Source organism: Doryrhamphus excisus, chromosome 17, assembly GCF_030265055.1.
Source record: "Doryrhamphus excisus isolate RoL2022-K1 chromosome 17, RoL_Dexc_1.0, whole genome shotgun sequence".
Classification (NCBI taxonomy): Eukaryota; Metazoa; Chordata; class Actinopteri; order Syngnathiformes; family Syngnathidae; genus Doryrhamphus; species Doryrhamphus excisus.
In genome coordinates this window covers 15,767,540-15,779,743 of record NC_080482.1, presented here as the reverse complement: position 1 = coordinate 15,779,743, position 12,204 = coordinate 15,767,540, and the positions used below count along the sequence as shown (strand labels likewise).

The 12,204-nt window shown below is 37.6% G+C and overlaps 2 protein-coding genes across 3 annotated transcripts; both read left to right on the top strand.

Moving 5' to 3' along the window:
• Window positions 1-226: 226 nt before the first annotated feature.
• rnf183 (ring finger protein 183) lies at window positions 227-4,960 on the top strand. Of its 2 annotated transcripts, XM_058053392.1 has the most exons (3): window positions 241-805; window positions 879-1,118; window positions 3,481-4,958. In XM_058053392.1, exon 3 carries the CDS (start codon window positions 3,515-3,517, stop codon window positions 4,421-4,423), a length of 909 nt encoding a protein of 302 aa, XP_057909375.1. In that variant the 5' UTR covers window positions 241-805; window positions 879-1,118; window positions 3,481-3,514; the 3' UTR covers window positions 4,424-4,958. The 2 variants fall into 2 exon arrangements, with proteins under 2 accessions (XP_057909376.1, XP_057909375.1); XM_058053393.1 differs by having other exon boundaries at window positions 227-1,023; window positions 3,481-4,960.
• Window positions 4,961-5,987: 1,027 nt separating this feature from the next.
• LOC131105400 (uncharacterized) lies at window positions 5,988-11,143 on the top strand. Its single transcript, XM_058053460.1, has 2 exons — window positions 5,988-9,115; window positions 10,885-11,143. Exons 1-2 carry the CDS (start codon window positions 8,528-8,530, stop codon window positions 10,966-10,968), a joined length of 672 nt encoding a protein of 223 aa, XP_057909443.1. The 5' UTR covers window positions 5,988-8,527; the 3' UTR covers window positions 10,969-11,143.
• The last annotated feature ends 1,061 nt before the right edge of the window (window positions 11,144-12,204 follow it).

Sequence of the window (12,204 nt, the reverse complement as noted above, 5' to 3'; positions counted from 1 at the left end):
TATATATATATATATATATATATATATATATATATATATATATATTTTTTTTTTATATAAATTTATTTATTTATCGGAAATTCAACGGACAGATAAAAAAGAAGCGATTTTTCTGTAATGCATTTCCAATAAAAATTCATTGCATATATCGGATTTTTTATAACGGATTTCGCCTATTTCGGACAAAATCTCCAGTCCCGTTCCAATGCATTTCCATGAAATTTCCCTCGCATATATCGGATGGCCGCATCGTGGCGCTCCGATTTGCCGAATCGTGACAGGCCGCTATACGACGTCATTTGCAGCGTTTGCAGCGTTGCCTGCGCGTCCAGGTACATTGGAAACATAGTCAAGGAAGTGCCTTTTTATAACGGATAAAATCCCATTTACGCATATACCGGATATAAATCCGATATACGGACATTTTCCGGTATACGCATATAACGGATTTCGCTTATATCGGACAAAACCAGTGGCTCAACCGAGGTTTACTGTATGATATCGCGTGATATCTTCTGCATCATCATGTCTGTTTTGATCTTGGTCCTCAGATGTTGATCGCCAACATTCCCACACGAGCATGGCGAGGCGTTCGGTTCGAGCGGAGGCTAAAGTAAAGCCGCAAAGTCTTGTCAGGTATGACGGGTATGATGATGTACCCTGACCGCTTTTGTCGTGGAATTGATTCCTATCGCACCCGTGACGTTACCTGTACAAGTATGCGACATGTGACCCGTCAGCCAGCTGATGTCAGATTGCGAGGTGGCCGACCGGTGGAGGTCAAGGGCTTGTGTTGAGTTTACTTGTACGTAAGAAAAGCACCAGTTCTGTGTGCAAACACCAGCGTTACTCTGAGACCTGATTGTGCTGCACTGCAGAGAAAACACACACTCCAGCAGGTCCGACCGGTTCGACGAGAGGTGGCAGGTGACGGGGGGCGTGTCCCAAGGAGGTGGCGCCGTGCCATAATTAGAAAACAAGACGAGAGGAAGACCACTTGAAGAGAAGCAACTCGGCAGTAAGGTGGGTTTTTAGCCTTTTCCAGGTATGAATTTGGGTGCGCCGCTCCACGTTGGGATAGTTGGATCCTCCCTGGTGATGTGAGACTTCCTTATTGGGTATGTTAGATTTTTATTTTTTTTAACTTCATTCACAAATGTGCTTTTTGCTCATTTTTGCACTTGTGACCCAATTCCAGAATTAATTAATTATCAAACATGCTGAAAACGTTAAGACTTTGTCCAAATATCCGATCTTTTTATTTTTATTATTTTGTACACAGGCTAAAACCATTCCAAGGCTATTTTTATATAATGAAAGTATAAGTAAATTATAATAAAATATATATATAATATAAATATTAATATAATATAATTATTAATATTATAATAATAATAATAATAAAAAAGAAATAATGTAACTCCAATTAATCTGTTGCAGTCATCCAAAAATATATTTTTAAAAATCATTATAAATGAAGACTGTATGGAAGATATTTTTGTTATTTTGTACACAGGCTAAAACCATTCCAAGGCTATTTTTAAATAATGAAAGTATAAATAAATAATAATAATAATATATATATATAATATAAATATTAATATAATATAATATAATTATTAATATAATAATAATAAAAAATGAATAATGTAACTCCAATTAATCTGTTGCAGTCATCCAAAAATATATTTTTAAAAATCATTATAAATGAAGACTGTATGGAAGATATTTTTATTATTTTGTACACAGGCTAAAACCATTCCAAGGCTATTTTTAAATAATGAAAGTATAAATAAATAATAATAAAAAAATATATATATAATATAAATATTAATATAATATAATTATGAATATAATAATAATAAAAAATAAATAATGTAACTCCAATTAATCTGTTGCAGTCATCCAAAAATATATTTTAAAAAATCATTATAAATGAAGACTGTATGGAAGATATTTTTATTATTTTGTACACAGGCTAAAACCATTCCAAGGCTATTTTTAAATAATGAAAGTATAAATAAATAATAATAAAAAATATATATAATATAAATATTAATATAATATAATTATGAATATAATAATAATAAAAAATAAATAATGTAACTCCAATTAATCTGTTGCAGTCATCCAAAAATATATTTTAAAAAATCATTATAAATGAAGACTGTATGGAAGATATTTTTATTATTTTGTACACAGGCTAAAACCATTCCAAGGCTATTTTTAAATAATGAAAGTATAAATAAATAATAATAATATATATATAATATAAATATTAATATAATATAATATAATTATTAATATAATAATAATAAAAAATGAATAATGTAACTCCAATTAATCTGTTGCAGTCATCCAAAAATATATTTTAAAAAATCATTATAAATGAAGACTGTATGGAAGATATTTTTATTATTTTGTACACAGGCTAAAACCATTCCAAGGCTATTTTTAAATAATGAAAGTATAAATAAATAATAATAAAAAATATATATATATAATATAAAAATATAATATAATTATGAATATAATAATAATAAAAAATAAATAATGTAACTCCAATTAATCTGTTGCAGTCATCCAAAAATATGTTTTAAAAAATCATTATAAATGAAGACTGTATGGAAGATATTTTTGTTATTTTGTACACAGGCTAAAACCATTCCAAGGCTATTTTTAAATAATGAAAGTATAAATAAATAATAATAAAAAATATATATAATATAAATATTAATATAATATAATATAATTATTAATATAATAATAATAATAATAAATAAATAATGTAACTCCAATTAATCTGTTGCAGTCATCCAAAAATATATTTTTAAAAATCATTATAAATGAAGACTCTATGGAAGATATGGTTGATTTGGACTTCCAATATATATCCTCGTGAGTTTAATAATATTTTTCACCTTTATTAAGTTGCTGCCACAAGCAACTGCCTTTGGCCCCATGGAGGCTTATTTTTTTTTATTTATTTAGCAGTCACACTCAATGGAAAAAATGCGCAGACAGTGACAGTGGTAAAAAGTGCACCATATTTGAATATATATTGAAAGAAAAGCATAACAACACAATGTGTTATTAACTTATTGCTGAGAAATTATGCCTTTTTTTTAAAAAAAATTCTGTATTTTTTTTGGTTGTGCTGTGGGCCAGGGGGTTTGTTTGGAGGTTTTTGGGCCTGTAAAAATCCCCATCATTTATATTTAAAAGGCTTCCCCTGACGTCGATGCGGAGCATAGTCATTACTAGTAGTATATATACTAGTAGTATATAAATAGTACCTCATTGCCGCCTTAAAAACTCCAAAAAACTCAAACTGTGTCACTGTTACTCTGGCAGATCCTAAGCACTCATTTCCTTCTTTGCCATTTGAAGCCAACATGTTTTCTAATTAGTAATTAAAGAAACATAAACAATGTCATTGTTACTCTGCTCATTTCCTTCTTTCGTTTCATTTTCCCGCAGTTTGTTTCGGGAAAGACGAACGCCGCAGCCCAACATGAGCGATGACCGGGAGAGACGCAGGTCCCGTCCGAGTCGAAGCCACGACGCCAGGCCGGCCCCCAATGTCAAACCCCGCATGAACAACAAGGAGAACCGAAGGCCGCAGCCAGCCAATGTGAGAAGGTCGAGGAGCATCGACTCGGAGACGGGGGCCAGAGGAGAACGGAGGACCGAGCGTCACCAAGAGGAGAGGAGGCGGCGCGGGAGGAGCGCAGAGGCCATCAGACGAGTCAGAAAGGACGGCGACACGGACCGCCACAGGAAGTCGAGACCGCCGGAGAACGACGTGGAGGAGACGGAGTGCGCCATCTGCTTCTGCTCCTACGATAACATCTTCAGGACGCCCAAGCTGCTCGCCTGCGGACACACGTTCTGTCTGGAGTGTCTGGCTCGCATTAACGTCACGTCGGCTGAGGTCAAAACCCTGACCTGCCCCGTGTGCCGCGAGGTGACCGACATCCCCCACGGCCAGGACCTGCCCCGGCTGGGCAACAACGAGGACATCATCGGTCGGCTCCCGCCGGAGATGCAGAGAGCCAAGTCCATCCGCTTCAAGCGCAGCAAGGGCAAGCTCTTCCTGAAGAACGCTCCCACCGGGGGCCTCACGCTGCCGCACAAGAGCCAGGAAGCCCAAGCCGCCCCCGCCGGGGACTTGCGCCTTACCGCCGTAGAACACGGCATGGAGCCCGCTACCGTGGTGGATGTGGGCCGGCCTCCCAACAGAGTCCGAGGGCGCCTGCGAAGGTTTTTCCGTTCCAACCGGTGTTACTACGCCACTGTGGCGACCGTCGTCACTATCGCCGTGGCGTTACTTCTGGTGGGGATTCTGCTCTTCATCATCATCCCCAGGGCGGCACGGAGGCCCGAACGACCTGCCAACCAGACGCAGCCATCGGGGGGGTGACCCCAAGTACATTTGAAGGAAGATTTGTTCATCCATATAGACCCGCGGGACTTATTGTGTGTGGACGGACCTGCCTGACACCAAAATACAAGTATTTCATTTAAACATTTAATAAGTATTCCTATTGTTGTGCCACAAGGCATGCTGGGTACTGTTCTGTGTTTGTCGCATTTTTGCTTGAGATTGTCGACAGAGAAGTAAACAAGGACGGGTGTTCATTGCGCATATTGTTGTTGCCATTGGAGTACCCAGCATACCTTGCGGGCACTTGTGAATAACAGTTCCATGTTACGTTTAGCGCTTATCAATTGTTTTATTATAAAATGATATCGGTTTAAAAAAAAATCACGCTTGGCGAGACGACAAATATTTTATTCTAGTGAGAAATAAATTGCAATTTTAAGAGAATACATTTTTTTTAGAAGTTATTTTAGTCATGCGTAGGTCAAAATACTGACGAAAAATTATTTTTAAAAAGCGCGCAGTGGCCACACAGCTAGGAGACCCGAGTTCAATTCCACCCTCGGTGATCTCTGTGTGGAGTTTGCATGTTCTCCCCGGCTTTTCTCCGGGTATTCCGGTTTCCTCCCACATTCCAAAAAACATGCTAGGTTAATTAGCCACTCCAAATTGTCCATAGGTATGAATGTGAGTGTGAATGGTTGTTTGTCTATATGTGCCCTGTGATTGGCTGGCCACCAGTCCAGGGTCTACCCCGCCTCTCGCCCCAAGACAGCTGGGATAGGCTCCAGCACCCCCTGTGACCCTTGTGAGGAAAAGCGGTAGAAAATCAATGAATGAGTTCTCCTCCTAGTTTGTGTGGAAGTGGTAACTTTTTGGCTTCTTATTTTGTCTTTCCCCACCCTCGGCCATCTCTGTGTGGAGTTTGCATGTTCTCCCCGTGCATGCGTGGGTTTTCTCCGGGTACTCCGGTTTCCTCCCACATTCCAAAAACATGCTAGGTTAATTAGCGACTCCAAATTGTCCATAGGTATGAATTTGAGTGTGAATGGTTGTTTGTCTATATGTGCCCTGGGATTGGATAAGCGGTACAAAATGAATGAACAAATTAAGTAAAAAATAAAATAAAAAGATATCATTTTAAAGTCAAATTAGTTTGCACTAAGCTAATGAAGCACAAATACATTGCCGCCCTTTTTACCCATCAGCCACTATTGTCACAGCTGCAAAAGACCAAAGAGGAAATTCATTCATTCGTTTTCTACCGCTTTTTCCTCACGAGGGTCGCGGGGGGTGCTGGAGCCTATCCCAGCTGTCTTGGGGCGAGAGGTGGGGTACACCCTGGACTGGTGGCCAGCCAATCACAGGGCACATATAGACAAACAACCATTCACACTCACATTCATACCTATGGACAATTTGGAGTCGTTAATTAACCTAGCATGTTTTTGGAATGTGGGAGGAAACCGGAGTACCCGGATGCACGGGGAGAACATGCAAACTCCACACAGAGATGGCCGAGGGCGGGGAAAGACAAAATAAGAAGCTAAAAAGTTACCACTTCCACACAAACTAGGAGGAGAGCTCATTCATTGATTTTCTACCGCTTTTCCTCACAAGGGTCATGGGGGTGCTGGAGCCTATCCCAGCTGTCTTCGGGCGAGAGGCGGGGTACACCCTGGACTGGTGGCCAGCCAATCACAGGGCACATATAGACAAACAACCATTCACACTCACATTCATACCTATGGACAATTTGGAGTGGCTAATTAACCTAGCATGTTTTTGGAATGTGGGAGGAAACCGGAGTACCCGGAGAAAACCCACGCATGCACGGGGAGAACATGCAAACTCCACACAGAGATGGCCGAGGGTGGGAATTGAACCCTGGTCTCCTAGCTGTGAGGTCTGTGCGCTAACCACTGGACCGCCGTGCCACCCCAAAGAGGAAATATGTTATTCTATATATGTTATAAATATCCACACACGCCTCTATTTCCTTGTGGATGCCGACCTGCATGGCTTTTCCGAGGCTGAATTTTACCACCGGGTGTTTCACTCTCTGCTTGCAGGCCGCCCAAACCAGTTGAACAACGTTTGGAGCTTTATGACACGTTTGTCTGGATTCTTCTGCTGGCTTCACTTTCGACAGAGAGCTGAACGCATCGAGTTAGCAGAACAACCGTAAAATAACCGAAACACCAATGATCTCCGTGCCTGCATTTTTACCATACGGTCATTTATTTAGCGCCACCTGTTGGATCCTTGCTCATAAACCACATTAGAACACACCAAGATGTAAGTAGAATTCAGGGGGAAGCGCTCTTGCTATATTTAGCTAGAGGTCTAGCGACAAATGTAGCAAAGAGACTTTGAAAGAGTTTGACATAAAAGTATCTATCGCTCTTCTCAACGAGCCTCGGGTGCTTCTGCACTCACACGCGGCTCCATCTTGTTTGTGACATTTCAAAACAACATTTGTGGTTCTAAACCAGGGCTAGTAGAACGTTCCAAAGTAGAACGGAAGAAGAACGTGAAAATATTATGAGGAAAAATTTTGAGAATTGTAGTAAATAGGACAAGTAATGTGATCTTAGTCGTAAACTTGAAATATTAAAGCGTTTTTTAAGTCATAATATATCAAATATTTTGGAAAAAAGGTTGTGGAAAATGTTAAAAAATTGTCAAAAAAATTATGGGAGGATAGGAAATTGATAAGAACAAAATTTACAAGAAAAAGTAAACTAGAAAAATTAAAAACAGCAAACATGGAAACAATTTAGCTGTAATTTTACACGATTTTACTTTAACACATAATAAATATACACATAAGAAATAAAATAATTACTGAATTATTGAAAAATGATTGGTCAGGAATTAAGTTGTCATATTATGTGGAAAAATAACATAATTTTTGCAGCATAGAGTTGACATATTAAAGAAAGATTTCACTTACAAGAACAATTACAAGAAAAAAGTAGAACTAGTTGGAAAATTCAAACCAGAAAATGAAAAAAAAGTCAAAATATTAAAAATGATTGGCCCGCTTCATATTCTAAAAATAGAATTTAACAAGGAAACAGCTTCAGCAGCAAAAAATGTCAAATTTTCAGGAATTAAATTGTCATATTATGAGGAAAAATAACATCATTTTAGCAGCATAGAGTTGACATATTAAAGATTTTTTTTAAAGTCACTTACAAGAACAATTACAAGAAAAAAAGTAGAAATAGTTGGAAAATTCAAACTAGAGAACGAAAAAAAGTCAAAATATTAAAAATGATTGGCCCGCTTCATATTCTAAAAATAGAATTTAACAAGGAAACAGCTTCAGCAGCAAAAAATGTCAAATTTTTCAGAAATTAAGTTGTCATATTATGTGGAAAAATAACATAATTTTAGCAGCATAGAGTTGACATATTAAAGAAAGATTTCACTTACAAGAACAATTACAAGAAAAAAGTAGAAATAGTTGGAAAATTCAAACTAGAAAACAAAAAAAAAATCAAAATATTAACAAAAGGCACAATTTTACAAAAATAAACTGGTAATATTACAAAGAAAAATTATGATTGAAACATTAAAATGCCTGTGGCAAATTCTAAAAATATAATCTAACAAGAAAACAACTACAGCAGCAAACATTGAACAATCTGCAGTAAATGTACAAAAATAGTCGGAATATTACAAAATAACATTTATGGAGCATAAAGTTGAATGTTAAAAATATACTTTTATTTAAAGTCATAACATCTAAACAACCACCAAAATAATGAATAATAGGAAGCACATTTCCAAGCAAAAAGTAGAAATGAAAAATTGTAAAATGAACAATAGAAAACAGGTCAAATTAAGTCAAAAATATTGAGAAATAAAATAATAATAATATTATTAATATTGTAACAAAAGGTACAATTAACTATTGTCAACTATTGAGAAAAAAATAATTGCTTATTGTAAAATTGTTTTTATATTGACATGTTGACCAGAAAGCCCCAAACATCCCACGTGGGTGGGTTTTAAATTTAAATGGCACCCTAACCCCTCCCACTCCCACAGCAAGTAGGTCAGTCAAGTGGACCCAGACCACCAGACCCCCCCATCTCCCCTTCCCTCCCCACAGGCGCGGACACTTTGACCAGCATGGCCTCCACGCCTTCCGCCTCTGCCCTGACCTCCGTGCTCCGGTGTCGAGGGAAGCTTTTGGCGAGGAATCCACCCGCCAAGCGGACGGCCACAGCGGCCTTGAGTCCGGCGCTGGCCTCCAGACGCAGGCGCGACCAGTCGACGGATCACAACCGGTCACGTCGAGCTCGCGTGTGGGCGTTTGTGCCCGGAGAGAGGTGCGTGCTGGCTGCGGGGTTCAACTCTTCCCCGGCGGGTGAAGCCATCAGGGGTGTCGGGTCGAGGCATCCGCGAGGGGCGGCTCGCCTTCCCGAGCCTCGCGGCCTCACAGTGACCACCAGGCGGCCCCGGGAAGCACAACAACACGACGGGGTGCTTCGACATGCACGCGCGTGCCAAGTTCGGTTTCTGACCCGGGACCCTTGTCGGGTCTCATGTGACGTTTGGAAAGCGTCCTACGTGCGGGCTGGATGGTCGACTTTGAGTCACACCTGCTGGTCCCTCAAACTTCTGTTGACGCAAGCGGTGTTCTGTAAGATGGCGATGCCGTGCAGCACCACCAGAGGGCGCAGTGATACGGCGAACGTCACCGACGGTGCTGTACAGGTATACTCATATAGCCACATAATATAGTCCATATTGATCTCAATGAATGAGAATATTTCTGAATTTTTTTTTTTCTGTAGTTAAGTTCAAAAAATAAAACTCTTATATCCTGTACAGGTGCATCACAATGAATGGGAATTATTTGAAAATTAATTTTTTTTTCATAGTTCAGTTCAAAAAGTGAAACTCTTCTATCCAGAATTAACTTTTTAAAATTTTGAGTATGTATTTCTTCATAATTTTGATGATTATAGCTTGCATTATAATAAAAAAAAGCATATCTCAGAGAGCAGGGGTGTCCAAATATTTTCCACCAAAAGCCACATACTAAAAAAATAAAATCAAGCTTGCTGATATAGGTGAAAAAAAATATTATTAGCATAAATTTCACTCCTTCCGCGCCCATTTTTGTAGTTTTTTCCCACATATTTCAGTTTCCTTCTTAATCTTTGTACATTTTTGACTCAATATGAGTTTATTCTAGTGTTGTCAATCTATTATTATTTATTATTTATTATATATTACCGTGATTAATCACATTTTCTCAGAAGTTAAGTCAATTAATCAATTAATCACAGCTTTTAGAGGGCGTTGCAAAACTGTTTCTTTGCGACGTCACAAAGAAACAGTTTTGCAACGCCCTCCAAATACAAAATACTCGCTTTTAGAGGGCGTTGCAAAACTGTTTCTTTGCGACGTCACAAAGAAACAGTTTTGCAACGCCCTCTAAATACAAAATACTCGCTTTTAGAGGGCGTTGCAAAACTGTTTCTTTGTGACGTCACAAAGAAACAGTTTTGCAACGCCCTCTAAATACAAAATACTCGCTTTTAGAGGGCGTTGCAAAACTGTTTCTTTGTGACGTCACAAAGAAACAGTTTTGCAACGCCCTCCAAATACAAAATACTCGCTTTTAGAGGGCGTTGCAAAACTGTTTCTTTGTGATGTCACAAAGAAACAGTTTTGCAACGCCCTCTAAATACAAAATACTCGCTTTTAGAGGGCGTTGCAAAACTGTTTTTTTGACAAAAAAACTGTTTCTTTGCGACGTCACAAAGAAACAGTTTTGCAACGCCCTCTAAATACAAAATACTCGCTTTTAGAGGGCGTTGCAAAACTGTTTCTTTGTGACGTCACAAAGAAACAGTTTTGCAACGCCCTCTAAATACAAAATACTCGCTTTTAGAGGGCGTTGCAAAACTGTTTCTTTGTGACGTCACAAAGAAACAGTTTTGCAACGCCCTCCAAATACAAAATACTTGCTTTTAGAGGGCGTTGCAAAACTGTTTCTTTGTGACGTCACAAAGAAACAGTTTTGCAACGCCCTCTAAATACAAAATACTCGCTTTTAGAGGGCGTTGCAAAACTGTTTTTTTGACAAAAAAACAGTTTTGCAACGCCCTCTAAAAGCGAGTATTTTGTATTTAGAGTCCGAAATAGGCGAAATCCGTTATAAAAATCCGATATATGCAATGAATTTTTATTGGAAATGCATTACAGAAAAATCGCTTCTTTTTTTATCTGTCCGTTGTGAGCGAATTTCCGATATATCCGAGTCCGATATATCCGAGGTTTACTGTAGTGAGTGTCAAAGTGGCAGGATGAGGCAGAGGTGGGGTGTGAAGTGTGTTGGGGGGGGGGGGGGTTCCGGGCCTTGTTATTATATTTATCTGCTTGTCTCCTTGTTGACATCATAGCAAAATACAGTAAAAAATATGCTAATATTGACATCATATACATATTTATCCATGTTTTTTGCTTTCTATTAGATGAATGGAGAAATCCCTCCTCCTTCAGACCTCGACCCCTCTAAAGACTCTGGACCAAAGACACCAAAAAACAAACCTCACTGAGCCCCAACAACTCGGAAATTAAATCTGCGTGACCCTTCCTATTTATTGACTTGTTTTTTGGGAAAACCACAGTATTAGGTACACGTGTCCAACAAGTGGACTGGATCATACATTTCTCCTCATTGGACGTAAGCATATTGTTTTTGTGTGTGGTCTGATGTTTACAAAATGCTCCTGAAAAAAGGGACACAAGCACATAATAATAATAATAATAATAATAATAATAATAATAATAATAATAATAATAATAATAATAATAATAATAATAATAATAATTAATAATAATGTTGTCAATAATGTTAATAATACTACTATTATATTAATTGTTAATTGTTAATTAATTGTTGTTAATAATATTAATATAATAATGGTAGTAATATTACAAAATACTTCTGGAAAAAGGAGCACAAGCACAATAATAGTAATACAAATAATGATAATAATACTACTATTATATTAATATTGTTGTTAATAATATTAATATAATATTGGTAGTAATATAATAATAATAATAATAATAATTATAATAATAATAATAATACATTCATTTTCTACCGCTTATCCTCACGATGGTCGCGGGGGTGCTGGAGCCTATCCCAGCTGTCTTGGGGCGAGAGGCAGGGTACACCTGGACTGGTCGTAAAAATAAAAATAAAAATATCATTATTAATAAAATTATGAATAAAAATTAATAATTAATTAATATAATTTATATTTATCATTATTAATATAATAATAATAATGATAATAATAATCATAATAAATTTATAATGCACTTTACATCAAATAAATGATCTCAAAGTGCACATATAGCAGACTACATGACACTTTTACGTGTAAAATATGTGTAAAAATATACGTGTACAAATGGACTGTCACATGTAAAATACTATATAGTCTGCCCCCCCCCCCTCCCCCGTCAATTTTATTAAATCAATGCGGCCCGCGAGTCAAAAAGTTTGCCCACCCCTGCTGTAGGATGTACACACACATATACAGTACACACTAAATCATGCAAATGAGCGACCAGTACAAGCAGAGTGGGGGCCGAAAAATTATCAACATTTTATGTCAATTATTAACATTTTATGTCAAACCGGATGAGGAAAAATACTAAAACTGCAGGTTGTTATCAGGTCGTGCTTTATATTATCCATCCACGATGGAAAGTAGTCCCCTTTTTGTTTTGATAACACGTGATAACGCATCATGATCAGCCACTAAAACCTGTCGGGG

What these genes read in the sequence shown, in the direction of transcription:
- LOC131105400 (XM_058053460.1), top strand. Translation starts at nt 8,528, where the DNA reads ATGGCCTCCACGCCTTCCGCCTCTGCCCTGACCTCCGTGCTCCGGTGT. An exon ending in TCACCGACGGTGCTGTACAG is followed by an intron (nt 9,116 to 10,884) that starts GTATACTCATAT and finishes GCTTTCTATTAG; the next exon opens with ATGAATGGAGAAATCCCTCC.
- rnf183 (XM_058053393.1), top strand. Translation starts at nt 3,515, where the DNA reads ATGAGCGATGACCGGGAGAGACGCAGGTCCCGTCCGAGTCGAAGCCAC.